We start from the raw sequence: 21977 nt of genomic DNA, 5'->3' as shown, positions 1-21977 counted from the left end.
GCTCTACACTATGATACAAAAAATATAACTAACATAGAGACAAAAAATGCAATCAAGATTACAAAAATATGATCGATGTAACTAAGATATAAAAAATATGATAATAATATTGAAATATGAAATTTATGATTTGAGTATGAAATATTTTAGAATACAAAAATGTAATCAAAATACAAAGATATAATCAAAATATATAAAATAAATTAAAATTTATTACTATTTAATATATAATTTTTTTGTTGTATTACTATTTATATAAAATAAATAAAAGAATGTTACCTCCAAACAATGAGATTTTCAAATTGGTTTTATTTTCTTCATCATTTATCTTCAACATACTTAAAAAAATCTTTAAGTTTTCATTTATCTTCTTTCCAAATAATTTAATAATAAAGATAAATAAATTAGTTTTTCCGTTTATGAAAAATGATTAAATTTCGATAAATGTTAGGTATAATATATCTAATTAATATTTATGGTAATTGATTGTTCTATTTATTAGGTTATAAAATTGGAAAAAAAATTATTTTTAAAATAATAATCGACAAATTAAAAAAGAGTATTAAAATTTTCATAATTATAAAATATATATAATCTAAACTTATTTAAATATCTTTTTTATGTATTTATTGTTCAATCAATTTTTTATTTTATTTTTATCATATCTACATAATAAATATTAGTATAATGATTGACACCGTACGGAATAATTATATTTTAAGAGAGTTTTTGTTTAAAAAAAAAAAAAAAAAAAACAATCGGGGCCAACCGGATAAAATAGTTAAATAAATGTGCTGGCTGAACTGAAGGCACACCTCAACGTTAGGGTGGTTGAGGTGAGCGAGGGCCCATAGAAAAACATTTAACAAGCTCTCAAACTCCTAAAGGGATGTCCAAAAACCCTAGATCTAATTACGGCCAATTTAGTTAATCAGTGTTGAATTTCAGGTTCCGCATGGAAGGAAGTTCAGAAACCCTAGATCTAGTTGCAGCTGATTGTGTCTCTCAGTGTTGAATTTCAGGTTCACCTCCTGCGCTCTCTTCCTCAACATGTCCAAGCCAGTGAAAGCGGAGCATCCAGGTCCCTCCTCTACCAGTAAGTAGTCTACAACTCAACTACATTTATCAATCCGCTTCGTTTGTTTTCCTGGGAAATGCAATAAATTTCTTTCTTTTAGAAATTCCGAAGAAATTAAAGGCTCGGTGATGAGCTGGAGCTAACATGAGGCTCAGTGGAATGGACATTTGGCAAACAAAGAAAAAAAAAAAAAATCCAAGATTATCATTTAGTTATTTTTCTCTCTACGTTTTCTCGCGTGAGTTCTGTTTGTTTTGTTGATAATAATTTTCCTTTAGCTTCCTTCCATTGCTGAGAAAATGGAGGAAACAGGAAATATAATAAACGTTGTATTCACCTTGACAAAATACCCAGTTTGTGTTCGAGAGTCTTGCAATAATTCTGTTTTCTTGCGCTTTCTTAGCAACCAACAGGTTTTTTTTTTGGATGGATTTATTGTTCTTTAAATGTTATTTGGGTTTTTGAGCTTCATCCTTTCTTTTTTCTGGATCATATTATTAAATAGCATTAAGATTAGGAGTTACAAAATAATCTGATGTTGATATGTGCTTAGTTTTCAACTCATAAATCTTGTTCGGTGCCATTTTCCTAATACTCTGTGATATATTATGCATGCAAGTCTTTTACTTGTCGGGGAAATAGGTAGAATATGTGTAAAAACAAGGAACTCAGATTTAGGGCAAGAACGGATTCTAGTGCAATTTAGAACCGATCTCACTGAACATGGTAAGTTTAAGTAGGCACATATAGGCATTCATTAGGTGTATACATATAAACATTGAACTTTAGAGTTTTCATGAAATCAACTTAACAAATCATGCCATATTAATTATATTCATACAAAAATCCATGAAGTAAACTTTATGTACCTTTTAGTTATAACTTGAAGTTCCAACTTTCCATTTAGTTTGCTGTAGATTCTATGAAGCCAAAAGTTCAAGTTGGACAAGTCTCCAGCCTTTTATAATATTTTGCTTAACCAACTTCAAAGGATTCATGGATTGCCATTGTTTATTGTTTGGGTAGTTCTGCATCTTCTTTCTTGATAATATTTTATTATTGGATTTCATATGGAATGGACAAATTAGATTTATGCCTCACCATTCTCTTGGTGCTTCAAGGCTACCAATTTCTTTGACCCCTCATGGCACTAAAAGTAAAAGTTAGAACTCATGTAGCTAGGTGCCTCAAATTTATTTGCTACCTCTGCCATATCTTTCCCCCCAAAATGATATACAATAATGTATATGTTTGTCTAATGCAATAATATAAGAGATTGTTTACCAAGTCAAAACACATGAAACTCATGAATTCTTGGTTTCTAAGATAGACTTGGTTGCTTATGTCTCTTGTGATGATGATCTTATTCATGTCAAACTTACCATTGACATGCCTATCTTAAAGATCTCTTCAATTGTGGGCAGATGCTCTCAGGTTTTCCATGATATTGATGAGTATATCATTGAATCTACTTTATGGTCTCACTTGGTTAGTATATGTCTGTTTTGTGATGTTTTGGTTGTTTATGTTCGAACATTGTGGTAATGATACTTTAAAAGCTTACACAACATTTCACATAATTCTTAATGTTTTTCTTACATTTAATGTTATTGCAACACATGGATTGACCAGGGAAGTTACTTAGCCTTTTTCACCAGACATGTTTTAAAATCTTGAGATCTCAAATTTATGGTTGGTGCAGCACATGGGTTCACCATCTAAGTTTTTCATCCCTTTCAAATGGATATGTTTTGTCGAATATATGTGAAACTTCCATTTTTTTGGCGTGTTTCATGTAGTTTCTTGGGTGTCAATACTTACAGGCCATAAAGTTGCAAATCTGACAACTTAAAATATGGACAAAACTGCTCCTCAATTAAACCAACAAGTTTGCAATAACACAATAGTTTTCCTAACACGGCACCTTGATATTATGAATATTACCTTTTTAATGTGAAATGAGCTATGTTGGTAGTAGCAAAGAGTGTCATAGTGGCAACAAGGCATAGTGACAGTAACAACGGGAGGGTCAACTTGTAATGATTTATCAACAACTTGGATAATCAGTGACAATGAAGACTATATGTATGTGTCAATTTGTTGTTTTGATGAATGAATTCTATGCAATATTTTTGGAAGGTTAGATTCCCAAGAAATAGAATCTCATTCGCATTATGTCCTTAGTAAATAGATGGAATACTGAAAAAAAAAATCTCTAATTTAGTTTGAATAAGTAAACTGTTTTCATTTATTTTACTCATTTGATGTTTGATAATTCTTAATGTATATATTTTTATTCTCAAATTTTACATTAAGGTGATGCCCATATCATATCTATAACCATACAAGCGAACCCCATTGTATGAAATATTCTATTCAAAACACCAAAAAAATATAAAAATATTGTACAATTCATGTACTTTCGAAGGAAAAGGTACGCTTAATCATTTTCTATTTTTCATTTTATTTCTGATTTGCTAATAGAAGAAAATTAGTGCATTTTCCATCTTAAGCTGAATGTGTCCTAGTATACAAGTTAAATGTAGTCCTCATGACATTAAAGCAAAAATGAAAAATTGGCAGCCTCACATCGGATTACTAATCTGATTAGGGAACCTGCGGTGAACGCATACTTGTTTCTGACAGCATACTGCTCCTGGCTTTCCAAAAGGGGTCCCCTGAACCCTAGACCTATTTTAACGCAGATTTCAAGTGATTTTCTTGTAATCTCTGCCTGAAGATGTCTGAAGCTGCCAAGGTGGATTGTCCAGCTCCCTCCTCTACCCGTAAGTCCTCTCAACCATAACTCCATTTTTTGATCTACCTCCATTTGGCTGCTGAAAAAAGTGAAGGAAATTTTCCCATCCTTATTGTGGTTCTCTAAGATCAAAAGCACAAAGCTCAGTGGAGCTAATGATTTTGTTATTAGGATTAGTTGAACCAAGGTTTAAAGAGATGTGGTGCCTCAATTTCCTTTTCATTGATATCATAGAATTGAGGGTTTTTTTTTCCTCCTCTCTTTTTGGTTTTGGTTTTATTTTATTTTATTTATTTATTTTGGTGGGGGGGGGGGGGGGGGGGGGGGGGGGGTGCGTGGGTGCAGTGGTTAATGATAGTAATTTTTCCTTAGCATCCATTTGGTTGCTGAGAAAATGGAAAATGAGGTTTTGGATCTGACATTCTTTGTTGTTTCTGTTTCTCCCATAAGAAAAACTGCTGCAATAAAAATTTTGCCATTAAACACAAAGGACTCAAAAGGAAAATGTGCTGGCATCCACTTGACAAGAAAAGGAAGAACAATGATAGAAATGCTAGGTTTTGTGAGTCTGATAGCAGGAAGAACACCATTGTAAATGGAGATCTTGAAATTAAGGACAATGTAATGTCACTGGGGGGAACTGCAGAAAATTAGATCGATTGCCTCAACAGTAAACCTATAAGGTTCAAGTAGATTACAAATGTAACGAATTTTGGAACTAAATATTCTTGTAATCTCTGTGACTTATTCTAATATCAAATGGTGACTAATTTTCTGGTTGCCATGTATAAAATGTGAATGCATAAAGCCTTTTATTTTCAAATCTATAAACAATTTCTGTGCCTTAAATAATGCTTTATTAATGTTTTTTCTCCATTTATTAAATGTTCATGTTTTTGCAAGCACAAACCTTCTACAATTTATACTTTTCTTTTATGTGACATTACATGTGTCCATATCAATGATGTATTGATTGCATCAATTTTTTAGGTCTCCCAGAACACTTGATGCATAAGAATCGTTTGCAAGAGTACACTCAAAGATCAGCCATACCACTCCCAATATATCAAACTGTCAATGAAGGGTTCCAACATGCACCAAAGTTTAGGTCCACTGTGTTAGTGGATCGAGCAACATACACATCGCCTAACACATTCTCACATAGAAAAGCAGCAGAACAGGATGTTGCTAGACTTGCACTGGAGTTCATATCAAAAAAGATAAAGGATGAAGGATGTCCTCTTATTCGTGAGGTTTGTTGCATGCCTTATCAGATATTTGAAGTTTTCTGGGTGGAACTAGGTTAGGCTTTGGTATTAGGTTTTTGTGTATGAGTTGATTAGTATTATAACTGGGGTAGTTCCTAACAATTTAAAAATTTAGTTCTTCTTCGTGCTTGGCCCAGTTTTATTCAAATTTTAATCTATTCTTTATTTCTATGTTGCAAAAGTGCTTTTCTCTCTTTTTTAGGTAATTTACAGCATTTAGTCATCCGAGTGAGATAAATATCCTGGTTCACATGTCATTTTCTTTGATAATTTGAATACAAGCTTTTGTCACAACCGGATTATGCATTGTTGAATCGGCTTCTTTGCATATATTCTTAAGTTTTAGGATTGTTGGGTTTTGATGGGCCCTCTTTAAGGGTCAGCATTTGAGATGTTGCTTTTGCTTTATCTGCCTGTTTTCTAGGCCTACAGGAATGCACTTAAATTTTGGATGTAGACACCATTGACCTTGACTAGAACTGGAGCTTAACTTCATTCATGGAATGTCAAAAGCCCTTCTAAGGGTTTTTTTTTTTTTTTTTTTTAATTTTAATTGGATTTGGGGTACCTGATTATTATTATCATTATTTTTAATTGAATTTGGGGCACATGGTAACATCTAAACTTCTAGATTGCTTAGATTTTTTTGCTGTAGTTATCTTTTTGTTACTTTGCTGCTGGTTGGGGAGATCTTTTCATCACTTCTTAAGACATTGTTTATGTGGTATGCTGGGGATTTGGGTTCTCCTTATTTGTCCTTTTTGGACTTTGTTGATATTATGAGGATTAGTTAGTTGGGTAGTGAGCTTGTTTTTGTTTTCTGGTGCTGCTTATATACATTGTTTGTACATGAGATCCACTTCCTTTTTGTTAGATTCTTTTAATCTATCGTCTTTATTTTCCTACTAGAAAAAATTCATTTTGCAACCTAGTTCTTGTAAAATATTAAAATGATTCTCTGGAGGTTGTTTTATCTTTTTAAGTAATGTTTAGTAATTTTGGATATAGATATCCTAAAATATTCTCTCTCATGGGACATGATATCCTATGCTAATATTTGGTTTATTATGAGATGAAGATTGGATTGGAAAACACATCTCATATTGGTATTTGGTAGTTAGGAAAAAAATTGAAATCTCTCTCATGTTAAACATTGTTTGGAGATCACTCCACGAATTATTTTTTAATAGATGATTATTTATTTCTTTGTAACTGGTATTGCTAATTAATATTTATTTTGCTTGTGTAAAATATTATATATGATTATAAATAATATATGTTAAACTATATTATATTAAATTGTTTTGTATATAAATTAAAATATATTACATAAAATTGTTTTATATATTTATGCTAAATGGTATATCTGTATCTCTTATCTCCAATATAGATTTATTATATTTTATGTGGAGGGGATATAAGAAAGACTCAGGATCAGTTATTGCATCACTTGGGATCAATTATTGCATAACTTATTCTATCAAATCATCAATCTAATATGAAAATATGATTTCTTTATTCTACCTTATGTTCTTATCTTGCTTAGCAGACATGGCTTGTAGCATATCATTTCTGAATTATACTAAATTACTAAAACCATCTGAAATGGAAACAATTGCAGCCAGTGGACTAACACAACGACTGCAAACCAAAAATGCTCATTCTTCCTAGTTGGACATGAGTCTATGTGAAAATGAGGCTGCTTTCCTCGTGCTTTATTTTATTTCTTGTTTTTTCCCCATCACTTGTGCTAGGGTTCAGCTTTTGGGCGGAAAACAGAGGGGGTGGCATATATGCTTCATGCTCACAGGTAGTTGTTGGTTGGGGTGGGGGTGTTGTTGGTAGATGGAGTGTTGCGAGTTTTTTTTACTGTTGTGGCATAGGATAAGCACTATGAGATGCATGGGCCAAAACAAAAACGTTAAAAAATGTCTAATTAGCAGAAATGATTTTTTTTTGTTCACTAACATATTATCACATGGTAGTATGACAATTTTATAAAAAATTATGTTCTTGTAGTCCAAAACTACAATATGCAAGCCCCTCTCTTGTGGTTGATCCATAGTCTGTAAGTAGTCCATTATCTTTTGTGATGGTCAAAGCACCTTTACAAAAATCCTGAAAAAATTGAAAATAGCGTCATGTGGCATCAACAAGCATGTAACGTAGGGAAACTAGTACTTGGCTTGTTCTCCATTTCTCAATTATGATGCAAGTTGTATACTGTGGTGGGCTTTTCTTTTTTCTCAGTCCCCTCTGGGACTTGAACCTGGAACCTTCCACAACCTCATCCCAACCCCTTGTCACTTGAGCCAGGCCTCTGTTTCTCGGTGCCATTTTGAGGAGAGAACGGGTGGATATTTGAGGAGAGAATAGGTGGATATTTGAGGAGAGATGATCATGTAGAGATTATTCTGGAGAGGATTGTTTTACTGTTTTTTTCAAGCTAGTTATGGAGTAGTTATTGGGTATGCTTCTGTGAGTATCATCAAGGACATTGGAGGACTGCATTTCCCCATGGGAAAATGCTTTATTCTGTTTCAAGGAGTTAGATCCCTCTCCCAAATAGTTGATCAAGCTAAATTTTGATGAATATTCTCTTGGTAACTGAGGTAGAATAATGGTGGGAAAGATTATCAAAGATCATCTTGTGGAGATCATAGTTTACTCGGCTTCTGAGCAATATGGAGATGCTATTAGGGTTGAAGTGTTAAACCTCCTGGAAATCCTTCCAGGAGCTAGTTGCTTGAGCTTGTCTTCTATCACCGGCGGATTCAAGTGGGGCTTAGAGGAGGGGGCACATGCCCCCCCTTGAAAAATAAAAAATTTATTATGCAAAATAAGTTTTTGATCCTATGACCTCACTTTTAGAGAGAAACTAAGCAACCAATGAGCCAAATGTTGTTTTATGACTTATTTTTGCTCCCTTGAACCTAATCTCTTTTATTTTCCCCATAGTTGTGAAAGGCACGCCTAGGCTCCGGGCTTCGGCGCTTTGCTTGAAAGCAAGCGACGCCCCTTCATGAACGCGCCGCTTAGGCACGCAAGACGCTCGCCTCTGGCAAGGCGCGACGCGGTCCACAGGTGCGCCTCAATCCCCTACCTCCTTCTCCTTCTTCTTTTTCTTCTTCTTCTTCTCCTTCTCTTCTTCTCTGACGTTGGGTTGCAGAGGGCAGAGAGAAGCCCTATTTTTTTTTTGATTTTTTGGGACCAAAATGACGTCGTTTTGGAGCCTATTCCTTAAAAAAAAAAAAAAAAAGGCCTAAACGACGCCGTTTTGACCTTGTTTTCCCTTCCAACCCTTTTTTTTGGTTGTTTTCAACTTGACTACCCTCCCAAATCTTGCCCTAGCCTCAACCGCCTCAACCGTGCAGTGGAGAAGTGAAGAAGACGAAGAAGAGAAGGAAAAATAGGAGAAAAATAGAGGAAAAATAGTCACATACCTTTCCGAGACCTCGGTATTTTTCTCTTTTCTTCACTTTTTTGCATTTTTTTCCGTTCTTGTCTCATAACTCCATTGACATTTAAAAAATAATATAAATATTGTATTTTAACATGAAAATTGTACTAAATAAAAATAAAAAACAAAAAACACTCTCATGTGCATATTTTTTGTTAATGTAATATGCATATTTTTTTTTTTCAATTTATCTTTTTAATTTAATTATAATTATTTTATTATAATATAAATAATTTGTTTGCAAGATAGATAATGAAAGTGAAACTCAAGTGGACTCTAGTGCAAGTGGAAGAAGAGATCCCATATGGAAGTATGCTCGTTTGGTTAATGAAAAAGATTTGAACACCATCATATGCCTTTTTTGTGATAAAGTAATCAAATGAGGCATATATAGACACCAACCACATCTTGTTGGTGGATATAGAAATGCTAAAAAATGTTTGGAACATGTCAGAGAAGAAATGAAAGAGTATATGAGTTCCAAGAAAAGTCAAAAAGAACAAATGAATATGATGAGCGAAGATGTTAATGAAGATTTGTTTGGTTTTGGAAGATGAAGATTTTGGTGAGGAGATTAATAGTAGAATGAATGTCACCAACATTTCTAGTGGAGGTAGTAATCGAGGAGGAAGTGGTGGTAGGATGTTTTTTTCAAAAAAACCAAGACAAAAAGGTCCTATGGATCAGTTTTTCACTCCTAATGTAGAGGTGGTTTTTCAAAATCAAAGGAGTGGAAAGATGAATCAAACTACCATCAATGATGCCTACAAAAAGAAGCAAGAGAAAGAGCTTGTATGCTTATCATAAGGTGAATGTATGAGGCTGCTATTCCATTTAATGCAGTCACATATTCAAGTTTCCAACCAATGATTGAGGCTATTGGCCAATATGATGTGAGTATGAAGGACCAACTCTTCATGAGGTAAGAGTTACTAACCTTGAGAAAGAATTGGCTCTCACAAAAGATTTGATGAAAGATCATATGGTGGAATGGAAAAAAAATGGATGTTCAATTATGTTGGATGGATGGACCGATAGGAAAGAGAGAACTTTGGTGAACTTTTTGGTTAATTGTTCAAAGGGAACCATGTTCATGCAATCTATTGATGTTTTTTCAATGATTAAAATGAGAAAAAAGATGTTTGAGTTACTTGACAAATGGGTAGAGCAAGTTGGTGAGGAGAATGTTATTCAAGTTATAATAGATAATCACTTAAGTTATGTGATGGTAGGTAATAAATACTATTTCTTGAATTTTTATTTACTTTTAAAATTTGAATTATTATCTTGAGAACTTATGTAAATTTATTATTTACAATGTCACATAGGGAGGTTGTTAGAATTAAAGCGCTTGCATTTGTATTGGACACCATGTGCTGCGCATTGCCTTGACTTGATGTTGGAAGATATTGGAAAGCTACCAAACATCAAGAGGACATTGAAGAGTGCTATATCACTAAATGAGTATATTTATAATCGCTTAGGGCTACTCAACATGATGAGGCGATTTACTGGACAAAGGGAATTGCTTAGGCCTGCTAAGACTTAGTTTGCAACTGCTTTCATCACAGTATCGCGATTGCATGAACGAAAAAACAACTTGAGGAAGATGTTTACAAGTTTAGATTGGTCAAATAGTAAATGGGCAAAAGAGCAAAAGGGGAAAACTATAGCCAACATAGTTCTAATGCCTTCATTTTGGAACACTATTATGTTTTGCTTAAAGGTTTCGGGTCCCCCTAGTTCATGTGCTTCGTTTGGTTGATGGTGAAAAAAAAGCTCCTATGGGATACATCTATGAGGCCATGAATAGAGCTAAGGATATAATTGTGAGAAGTTTTAATGAAAATGAAGAGAAGTACAAAGAAATCTTCAAAATCATTGATAAGAGGTGGGAGATTCAGCTTCATCGGCTTTTGCATGCAGCAAGGTACTTTTTGAACTCGAAATTCTTCTATGATAAATCAAATATAGAGCATGATGTAAAGATTATGAGTGATTTGTATAAATGCATCTTAAGGCTGACAAGAGACCTTGCTAAGGAAGAAAAAGTTGTGGCCGAAGTGAGTTTGTACACAAATGCCCAAGGACTATTCGGGAATGAGTTAGCTGTTAGGACAAGGAAGACTAGAACACCAGGTTAGTTATTTAGTTTTGTTTATTTAATTGATTAGATTGTATTTTTGCTAAAATAGGTGAATTGTTTCACTAAATTGTTAATATTTATACTACAACTAAATGGTGGGTTGCATATGGAGCTTCAACTCCAAATTTGCAATGGTTTGTAATGAAATTCCTCTACTTAACATGTAGTGCATCGGGTTGTGAACCGAATTAGAGCATCTTTGAAAATGTAAGTGACCAAAATAATTACAAGTAATCGTCTAATAGAGTTTTGAATGTAACTTAAAAGTTAAAAGTTAAAACTTTAGAATATATTTATGAGCTTATAAATTTTTGCAGATTTATAGCAAGAGGAGAAATAGGTTAGATCATTAACGCTTGAATGATTTGGTATACATTAAGTATAATCGAGTCTTGAAGAGAAGATACAATGAACGTAACACCATTGACCCAATTTCCTTGAAAGATATAGATGATAGCAATGAATGGTTGATAGGAAGAATGGAAGATGAGGATTCTCATGGAGGTGCACAAGACGATTTTGTATTTGATGATGATAATTTGACATGGGGTGATGTTGCTAGAGCTACTGGAGCTGAGGAGGCTAGGTTTGATACTAGAGCTAGAGCTAGAGCAAGCTCAAGCATAATACCACCAACGAGGGGGATAGCTTCAAGTTCTAGATCTTTGCTTTCTCATTCGCTAATAGATGAAGATGAAGATGGAGAAATGGTTGATTCAGCAGATGGGGAAGACTACAAATGTGATGATGGAAATGATGATGATGATGATTTTGTTGATTTAGAGGAGTGATAATTGCTTGTTGTGGACAAATTTGTTATTTAAGTGTTTTTTAATGATGTTTTTGAATTGTGGACAAATTTCATGTTTTGGTTTGGAAACTTTAGATTTGGATATGTATTAGGTCATTAGCAATATGGATTTGGATTTGTTTTTATGCTTGAAGTTATTTATTTTTATGTTTTTTGTTGATTAAATTGAAGTTTTGGATGATATTTGATGATTTATGTGTTTAGGACAAATAAATGATTGTTAAATTTGATTATATTATATAAAAATATATATGTAAATTAGGGTGCACCTCACTTCATTAAAGCCCGTGCCTTAGGTGCGCCTTGCCTCAGGCTCCAGGACTATTTTGCGCTTTGGTGCGCCTTGAACCTTTTAAAACTATGTTTTCCCCCCTGTAGATCCTATTTCTTGCTCTGCCCTTGTCTTCTATGTTGGTTTAGAGGAATTTGTCTACGCTATTAGGCAGGCTAGTAACTTGATTTCCAGCACATGGAGGTCTGCCCATTTCCTTGGGGAAAGTTTGGTCATCATGCTGCCTTGGATGTGGACAACAATTGGTTGCCAAGTTTGGCTATTTAAGATGTGGATTTCTTGGCACAAAAGGGAGCTGCACTACTTTTGTTTTTAGGGGCCATCCTAGCTATCTTTGATAATTGTTTTGTTCATGCCTTGCTTACTCAATGGAGAATCCGATATCACCATACCAAGCCTTTACATGTTTTCCTTGTGTAAAATCTTACCAAAATAGGGGCTTTTTAAATGAATAACATGACTGTATTGAAAAAATTCTCTTCAATAGTTCTTCAATGTTGTCACTTGTTCTATTATCCTAATATTGTGCTTGCTGCTTGGTGTGGACAAGTTTGGAAAAGAATTAACTGAAAACAACAAGTTTTGGCCTTTGGAATTGACATGATTTATAATAAAAGGAATTGGAATTGGACTTATAGGAATCTGAATACTTATTTTAATTTCATTTTAAAGTAGTGGAATGTGGATAGTATTCATTTCAATGCTTGAAAATTTGCATGTCCGTATCTGACAATGTAGCCTCCATTTTTTTTTACTGACACTGAACAAAATGTGTAATAGAAAAATTTTCATGGTTGGGTCTTTTCTTATTGCGAGATGTAAAATTCATTTCTTTTGCTTTCATGTCCATTAGTTAAATTCCTATTCTTCAACAATTTTCTCTCAAACAATGTGTGAATGTTATCCACTTTGACATTTAATCCATAATGCGTGATCATGTAGGATTTGACTGAGGAATGGTTTGTTAGTTGCCCAGTCAATGTAATCTAAAATATTCTTCCTGTTGTGAACTTGCTTGCTAATGGTCCTTAAAAATTAGACTCTGGCCCTCAAAATATTTTTTTAAACTTGGAAGTGTTTACTAATGGGTATGTTAAGCAAGGCTTATCTATGTTCAATCATGTCTAGAATCTCTAAGTAAACCTGGCCCTGGAGGTCATGAATTGATTGCATTTATTTGCTCTGCCTTGTCCATCGCTTTTTGAATCACAGTGCTTATTATACAAGAAGTTTTTTTGTTTGAGAGGCAACATGACTTTTAGACCAATTGCAAAGGAGAGGGTGGTCTTTAGCCAATAGATGTTCCCTTAGTTATGTTCGTGAGGAGTCGATTGACCACGTACTCTTGCATTGTGTTAAGGTGAGGCTGTTATAGGAGCTCTTGTTCTCATTGTTCTGGGTGTGTTGGATGATTCATTCTACAGTTAGAGAAACCCTGTTAAGGTGGCATGGCTCATTTATTGGAAGAAAGGGGAAGAAAGTGTGGAGAGCAATGCCTTTATGCCTCTTTTGGACTATTTGGAAAGAGAGAAATAGAAGATCTTTTGAAAATGTGGAACTTTCTGTTCAAAGGATGAAGTCTTTGTTTTTGTGCAGCTTATTTTATTGGGCTAACTTGTTTATAGAACATTCATCTATGTCCTTTGCTGATTTCATTAATTGGTTAGGGTCAGATTGAGGGAGGGAGTATTTTTGTTTCAATTTTCTTTTTGGTGCTTTTTGGTGGCCGTTTGTATACTCCATGTGTATGTTGGTGTGCTCTTTTTGGTATTTTAATATAATTTGCATTTACCTATCAAAAAAAAAAAAAAAACATTATACAAGAAATGATCCTATTATTTTTATGGGTCCTAGAGAGGTAAATACTTGTGGCCCAGGGAATGTCATCAATGAGGGGATTCTCCACTATTGATTAATTGAGTGTCATGTTCAAAGAGTGTCACTTGTTGAAGGGGATTCCTTAATGGTGGTTAATTGGATGAGAGTGAGGAGGTGGGGCACTTCGAAAACATGCCTGCCTTAAGGTGATATTTGATTAAACATCTTTGTGAGATTTTGGGATTGGGATTGTCTTTGCCTTTTGTAAAACCTCTAATAAATTGGGAAGAATCACACATGGTAAATGAGCTCAGACATGTTATCTTGATTGGAAAAGTGAAAATTTCAGCTTGCTTTTCTTTTTTGTTTAAATGATAGTTTAAACATTGCTTCCCTCTTTGATTATTTTTTGGTTGTCCTGTTAGTGGTCTATTTCTAAAATATGATTCATGCATCTTCATATCCCTTGAATAAATTTATCTTGGGGGAGGACTCCTCATCCTTCTAATGCACTTTTATTCACTTTTAAAATAATTCTGTTTCTGATCCAAAAATAAAAAAAATAAAAAATGCCTTATATGGATTTCTTTATGGGGAATTACCTTGCTTTTTCCTTTATGGGAAATCACCTTGATTTCTCCAGAGAACCTCTTTAATATTAGATGAAGTTTAGAAACTCAACAGCTGCTCATCACTGCAATGTCATTCCATCAATCTCAACATGTTTTATTTTAGTGATGTTTCTCCAACCTTTTTATCAAATGGTAAGCATAAAATTTCAGTCTTTTTAATTTTTATTTTATTTTATTTTATTAATTTTATTTGCATAAGGTCTGATGGTTGAAAACAGTTGTACCAAAAAGCACCATTCTTTTATTCTTGTAATGTGTCATGTAATTTTCTTTATTTTCCTTATTTTTCATATTAACAATATTTAGCTTTTTGGAATTTATTTATTGATAAAATGTTGCTTATCCATTTTGGTTTCCTTGTAAGTAATTTATTTGTTAAATTTACAGGATACAGTCTTTTGCAAGTCTATTCTAAATGAATTTGCAGTCAAGATGAATCTGGAAAAGCCAACGTATACAACAGTTCAACCGGAAGGCTTGCTTCCAGTTTTTGTTTCTTCTCTAGTGTTCAATGGAGTCACTTATACTGGTGATGCTGGCAGAAACAAGAAAGAGGCTGAGCAGTTGGCAGCACGTACTGTTATTCTATCAATTCTGGGTAATAATCTTTATATGCTTGAGTACAAAATTGTTCCTGACAGCTTACAGGATTTATGCAAAATCCCTCCCTGTGTCCTTGTGGGTGGGTGGGTTGGTATGCGCCTGCAAATGCATTCATGTGTGTGCGCAAGTGCACATCTCTATGAGTGCACTTGCACATCTTTTTGTGTGTACACATGCTTCTGTGTGTGTGTGTGGGGTTGTGTTTGTGATAGTGTATGCAGATTCTGTGTCTAAGCATGTGTGCTTGTATGTGTGTGCACATCCTGCACCTGAGGTGCACTCTCATACATCCAGCATGTGTGCACTCATGCAGCTCTGACTGTGGGTGCATGTGTTTGTGTTTGCATTTGATTTTCTGTGTATGCACATCCTGTGTCTTGGTGTGCTTGTTTGTATGTCTGTGCTCATGCTTCATCTTTGGTGTGTGCCCACACATCTTACATGTGTGTATGCATATGAATTTCCTTATCTCTTAATGCGTGCATGATTGGTTGACTTATTGAAAATATTTTGCAGGTAACTCAGGATCTGGGACTCTTCTGTCTGAGATAATCAAGTCTAAAGTTAAACTCTATGCTGCTTTGCACAGAGTCAAGGACCCATCCTATATTCATACTGGCATTTTGCCTGTAGGATTAACTTCTGGGATCCCACCCTGTAAAGGGAAAGAAGTTGAAGTTGCACCAGGTACTGATCAATTGCTGCCAACTGCAGTTTCAGTGCCTTTATCTGGACAATTGGTTCATGTTCCAGTGACGCATCCACCAGTTCATGAATTGGAGAAGCCAAAACCAAATGTGTCATCTGAAGTGATTGCTCCCCCAATTTCATTTGTGCCTTCAGTTTTTGAGCAGCCTCTGGTCGTGTCTCCAACTACTGGGAGGAAGCGGAATCGCAAGAACAAGAAAAAGGCTAATAAGAAGTTGCGAACTGATGCTCAGTAAGTGCTAGAATCTTATATGCCCCCTTTTTTTTAAATACTGGTGTGATTGTGTTCTCTTGGTTTTATATTTATGATGATCTGATCATTCTCTTGTATATCTAGTCATTTGTACTTTCTCATATTATTATGCATCATATGTATGCATGCATTTTCAGTTTTAATTATCTTATTGTATAATGTTAGTAATCACTGATTTAGTGGGGATTTCAAATTCATGACTTGCAGTTAGCCTGTGTATATAATGGATTGTGTTGCATTATTTCATGTATGCTGGATCCACCCTAGGTCAAGGGCCCAATCAAAACCCAAATGGTGCTTAAGGCTAGGCCAAAACCTCTATCTTCTTAGATGATGTAAAAGCGCTTACCACTAAGTCAAATCTAGTATTTCTACATGGGGAATATTCCCCTAGGTCTAAAAGTTTTTATGAAGTGTTCTCTTACACTATATTTTGTTGTTTGATAATTAATTAGAAGCAATTTCAAACCATAAAAGCCATTAGTGTTTAACAGGTTTCTTTTTTTGTTTCCATTTTAATTCCAGCAATGTAGAGGTGTTTGCTGTGGAGCAAAAGTAACGCATTGTTATTTTCTCTGGATTGTCGATTTTATGAAATTGAATCTGAATGAAGAGGGAAATATTGATGTAACAGTCAGAAAATAAACTAACCCTTGAATTGAACATTCTCCCCAAATGTGTGTAAACTGGTGCATGTTTATTTCTGTTTTGAAGGTGTGATTTCCTTTAGCATTTTTTTTTTCTGTACATTTGAAAAGTAATGGTCCAACACTTTGAGCATTTGTTTCAAAATGTTAAACCGTTATGTATTGAAGATTAGGGTATCACTAAAGTTTGATTAGCAATTGACTTTTAGCCTCTAAGACAGATTTTTGGGCTTCCATTTAGGGTGGGAACCTTTTTTCAATCTTATCAGGTGGCTAATTCAACTGTCATAAGCTCATTTCATAAGTCTATCATAAGGAAAGTGTGAAATAAGATTGTTTATGTGGATAAGTAATGGACCAAGCATAGAAATAGAAATGAGTGTGTCCATGATAAGTGGAGTTAACACCAATTGGAAGAAAAATGTAAGTTGGTTACATGGTTTGGGAAAATGAAAATTGTGCTAATGCTATCGAAAAGAATAGTTGGGCAAAAGCACAAATTCTATGGGTAAAATGAAAAAAATTTCAAAAAGATGTTGAAGGCCTCCAATGCTTCAAATGTATTATTTGGTGGACTTGAAGACTACAATTGGCCAGAAATTTAACCTTTTGTTTTCTTTGCACTTGGAAGAATGGAGTACTATCATCCGAATTACATTAGCGAAAGGAGAAAATTTGAAAATGCTTAAGATAGTTTTGGTAGTTTTTGGGCACATATCTAGACTTAAGATCAATTTTGATAAGAGCACTCTCTCAAGCATCAACATAGGTTAGGATTAGATCACTAGGATGGCATTGTTGCTTGATTGCAAGGCCCTTGATTGGCCTCTTCACCACTTAGGTCTCTCACTTAGGGGGAACCCAAGGATGTGTTTTTTGGGATCCGGTGATTGTGAGAATTTTGTGAAGATTAGATGGGTAGGAAAAAACTTATTGTCATTAGATGGAACTTGTCCCATATAGGTGTTTGTCCCATATTCCTAGCTATTTCCTCTCCCTTTTCAAAATTGAGAAATTGCAATGAGATTTCCTTTGGTTAGGGGCTAGGGAGCACAAGAGAGACCATCTCATTAGTTGGGACTTAGTGTGTTAGTCTAAGGTGGAAGGGAGTTTGGGGTATGGGAAGATTTCTCTATGGAACCATGTTTAATTAGAGAAATGGATTTGGAGGTTTTCTAACGAAAGTTTTTTTGTTTGGTGATGGTTATTCTAAGCATATATGGGACACAAGCTAATGGGTGGGATGCCAACATTATAGTTAAGTGGTTACATCGTTGCCTTGGAAGGCCATTGCACAGGTCTTTAAGGATTTTATCAAATACACTCGGTTTGTGGTGGGAGATGGGGTGAGAATCCGTTTTTGGGAAGATTTGTGGTGGGGGGATAAGCCTTTGTGTTCTCAATTCCCATGTCTATCTAGGATTGTCACAGTTAAAAACCTTCCTATTTCATCAATTCTTGGCTTCACTTATCTTTTCTCTTGGAACTTTTAACTTCTGTTGTAGCCTTTCTAATTTTGAGATAGGAGATCTTGAAAGGCTCATGTCCTCTCTTACTCTTTTGTATTTATCTTTATCCATTCCAGATGCAAGAACTTAGTCTTTATCTTTATCAGGTTTATATATAGTAAAGTTGTTCTTTTTAGTCTTGTCCAATCATTCTGATACAATTCTATTCTTTCCTACTAATTTTGTTTGGAAATGTCAAGTCCCATTTAAGGTCAAAACGTTTGCTTGGTTAGTGACACACAAGAAGATAAACACGAACAACATGCTATAGTTTGAGAAGATCCTACAAAGTTAGTCCTGATGTTTGTTTATTGTGTATAAAGACTAGAGAAAAGGTAGATCATGTTTTCCTACAATGTCCATTGACTTTAGGGTTATGGCAAAAATTATCCAAATTGGCTAATTTGTTGGAGAAACGGTAAATCATCTTTTCTGACAATGTCCATTGACTTTAGGGTTATGACAGAGATTATTCAGATTAACTAATTTGGATTGGGTTCATCATAGGGGTATATGTGGCATAATGACCATCTCATATAAGGGACAAGCTCCATTAGAGGCCAGGTTCTATGGCAAATCGTTTGTCTTGCTTTGATTTGGGTTGTGTGGTGGGAAAAAATGTTAGGATTTTTTGGGATGAAGTGAGGACTTTAGAGGCTCTTTGGGATATCATTTATTCCTTTGCCTCTTTTTGAGCCTCTTGCACCACAACTTGGAAGAGATATTCCCTTTAATGTGGTTTAATTTGATTGGTTTCGGTGTGTAGTTCGAAAGATGTGGGCTAGCAAGGAGTGATTGCTTGGGAGAAAATTATTCATTTTCAAAGCTATGAGTTGTTTTTGTATATTCCCATGTGATACTTTACTGTTGGATAAGTTTACTTAACTTTTATTTAGTTCTTTGTTTACTGGGCGGATTCCTCATCCTTTTTTTGTACTTCTTGATCCCTAACTTAATTTAATACATTGTTGTTTCAAATAAAAAAAAAAAGAGAAATTTGAAAACATGTGGGATTAAGAGGAAGTCATTATAGTCTTCATAAAAAGTTTCTTTTTCTATTATTTGAATGTTGAAATTTTTTTAAGTTACCTTTTGTTGTTGAAGTTCATTAATGTTCCAAGGGATAATAATTTAGAGTCTTAGTTTCAGAAGATATTTGATTATTTCAGAATGAGTTATTTTGTGTTTTTCCATGAATAGGTATTATTTTAGGAGGTTTCATTATGTTTAAGCTTGGAAAATAAGCTTCTATGATAAAATGCCCATATTTAGTTCTCAAGTGCCCTCTCATTTAGCGCCAGCAACTCAAGATAACATCCTGGGGTCTATATCATCTTTACTTTCTCCAACTCATTTGGGTTGGAGTCACAAAGAGACCAAAAGGTGGTCCCTTCCTTTTGAGGTGAGAAGAAGTTAATTTTCATATGACATTTTTTTTGGAAAGTGATAGTTGGAATGTATTTGGTTGGACCAACAAAAATGTGGCGCCATGGGGATGCTCCTATTTAATGGAGGACGCCAATGGTTTTTCCAAGACCTAGGTTCATACAACTCTCATGGGTCTCTAGGTTTGCCAACTCATGAGTTAAATTCCCTTTGAAAATGGATTATCCTTTCTTTTCGAGTTTTTGTGAAGAAACCTTGGCCTTTTGCTGTTCTCTTTTTGAGCCTTGCCATGAATGGGCATTTGATTTTCTGCTCATTTTTCTGTTCTTGGGAGGTTATTTTACCTCATTGCATTTTGCATATTCTCTCTGTTAAAATATTCTAAAAACACTAGTATATTATTTTAATTGTAGTGCTGATGACTATTTCTCCACATTTTTTTCATGGTTTTTAATTCTTTTTCTTGCCAGTTCTGCATTTCATTGTTGGATGGTGCTGTCATTTATCAAATTTATGCATATGGATGCATGTAATAGTCTATGTTTAGTGTGGATGCATGTCATATTTGTTGATGGTATGTCTCCCCTTTTTCAATCTTGTTTTCCTACTGATATTTTGTGTTCCTTAAAAGAATAGAAATAAAAATAAAAATAAAAAATGCAGGTTGCCGGTTGCTGTATTGCCTTTGAATCAGGCTCCACCTTGTTCTGTGGCACAGTGAGGGACGTTTGCGGGTCAGGTAGTCAGTAGCCTAGTGAGCGACAGATCCTTCTTGTATTTACTAACTGTGGCTCAAACATTTCTTTGTTTCTTGAACATCTAACCAACACTCTCTTGTAAGATAAAAATATTGCTCAATCTTTTGACTTTGTTACTGTCGAGTATCTTGAACTGCTAAACCTTCTAAATCTGTTTTTCCCTTGTTTTATGCCATACTCTTATGTATGGTTTGATGAGAAGGTAAGAAAGAAGGAAAAATTTGGATTTGCATTTTGAGTTCCTAAATGATGCTCTTTACTTTTCTGCCCTTACCAACTAACTGAAGTAATATACATTTTATCACTCCTAATTACACACCTCCCTCTGATTCTGCTTTGGGTGGTAGTGCAACTTGTGGTGAATCATGACTGACAGATACCAGCCCTTTGGGTGAAGCTTCAGGCAAATTAAGAGATTTTATGATTGAATCCATGTAAATATTTACAGTGCTCATGTAGTTGGTGAACTTGAAGTTCTCAAACTTACTTCAAAAGTAGGCAATGAAATTTTGCTCTTGTAACCTGAATGGCAATTTTCCTCAACTCTTCCTCCTTCAGTGGATTTTTGTTTTGTTTTTCATTGTATTCATTTATGGTTTACTTATATTAATTTTTTTTCTCTTTTTACAAAAACAATACATTTCATCGGAAGAGTTCTCTTTCCAAGAAGGGGAACATAAAAGTAAATTGGCCACAATGTTCTTGGAAACTATTAAACATACTCATTGGGCATGAAATCCCCCACAAATCAACGCTTTCAGCCAACTAATTCGCTGTCTAATTAGCTGAATGGAGAATTCAAGCGCAGGAGAATTTTCTCTCTTAATTCTTAGCAGGAGAAAGAAGGATACTTATGCTTGGTCGCTAATTATATTTGTATTTTAATATTTCATGTTATACCATGGTAGGAAGCGTGCTTATTTAGGTTATGTGCGTCTGAAAACTGAACTGGCTTCCCCAGTGATGTGGTATGGCTCCCTACAGTGCAGAATTGGGTTTGAGTTGGATAGCAGAGCGAATCTGTTTCCTTGACTCCATATGAAACCTGTCAACCGATTCCAGTGGCAAGGAAGCCAAAGCCAACACTCCCTCGACGCCCTCCTCATTCTTGTGCCCAACAATTGGTGTCGACAGCCCAGGGGCAGGCCCAGTCTCCCAGCCCTCGCCATCCCTCCCCCCCCCCCCCCCCCCCCCCACCACACACACCCATACGCTCCAGGGCCATACCCGATATCTATATTACGAAATCTCAGATGGCTCAAATCCGGGATCATATTTGCTCCTTCCAAGGTATTCATTAGGCATGGCATTTTGAGTCAATCATCAAAAGAGAGTATCATGTATATCAGGCCCCATTGATGCCCAATTTATATTTGCATGAATTTATCTACATTTCATTTTTCCACTTTTTAATGATCACATAGGGAAGGTGACAAAAAGTTGGAAAAAATTCCATAATTTTTTGGAATTATAGATTTTTTTTTTTTTTTTGTGTGGTTAAAATCGAGAAAATAAAAAGATCATTAAAAATTATGAAAGGTCTAGAAGAAAAATGGCAGTGGACTGGTTATTTAAATTCATACATTTATTCACCTAAAAAAAAAAAAATCTAAGAAATGTACACTGCAGAAGGGAACACACTCCAAAGCTGGCAGTAATTAGATTTAAAAGGTAGGATTTTATTAGTCTAGCAAAACTAGATAGAATAAAAAAAAAAGAAAAAGAAAAAAGAAGAAAGGAGTCAATTTTATTGAAAACGGAATTAAAAAAAAAAAAAAGGTTTAAAAGCGTGTGAAACTTTCACCAGGAACAAGGACAGCACACCTGGAGGAAAGGAGTGACGCACTGAAG

The 21977-nt window shown here is 34.7% G+C and overlaps 1 protein-coding gene across 6 annotated transcripts; it reads left to right on the top strand.

The window, feature by feature from the left end:
- The first annotated feature begins 820 nt into the window (after positions 1-820).
- LOC117909758 (double-stranded RNA-binding protein 4-like) lies at positions 821-20358 on the top strand. 6 transcript variants are annotated; one of them, XM_034823815.1, is made up of 7 exons: positions 821-1096; positions 3784-3864; positions 4827-5089; positions 14651-14861; positions 15383-15806; positions 19839-19942; positions 20032-20358. In XM_034823815.1, exons 2-7 carry the CDS (start codon positions 3819-3821, stop codon positions 20055-20057), a joined length of 1074 nt encoding a protein of 357 aa, XP_034679706.1. In that variant the 5' UTR covers positions 821-1096; positions 3784-3818; the 3' UTR covers positions 20058-20358. The 6 variants fall into 6 exon arrangements, with proteins under 6 accessions (XP_034679706.1, XP_034679705.1, XP_034679703.1 ...); XM_034823814.1 differs by having other exon boundaries at positions 3725-3864; XM_034823812.1 differs by having other exon boundaries at positions 3690-3864.
- Positions 20359-21977: the final 1619 nt, after the last annotated feature.

Source organism: Vitis riparia, unplaced genomic scaffold (genome assembly GCF_004353265.1).
Source record: "Vitis riparia cultivar Riparia Gloire de Montpellier isolate 1030 unplaced genomic scaffold, EGFV_Vit.rip_1.0 scaffold315_pilon_pilon, whole genome shotgun sequence".
In the NCBI taxonomy this organism is placed as follows: domain Eukaryota; kingdom Viridiplantae; phylum Streptophyta; class Magnoliopsida; order Vitales; family Vitaceae; genus Vitis; species Vitis riparia.
Note: the sequence above shows the minus strand (reverse complement) of the source record. Positions and strands in the feature narration are given on the sequence as shown.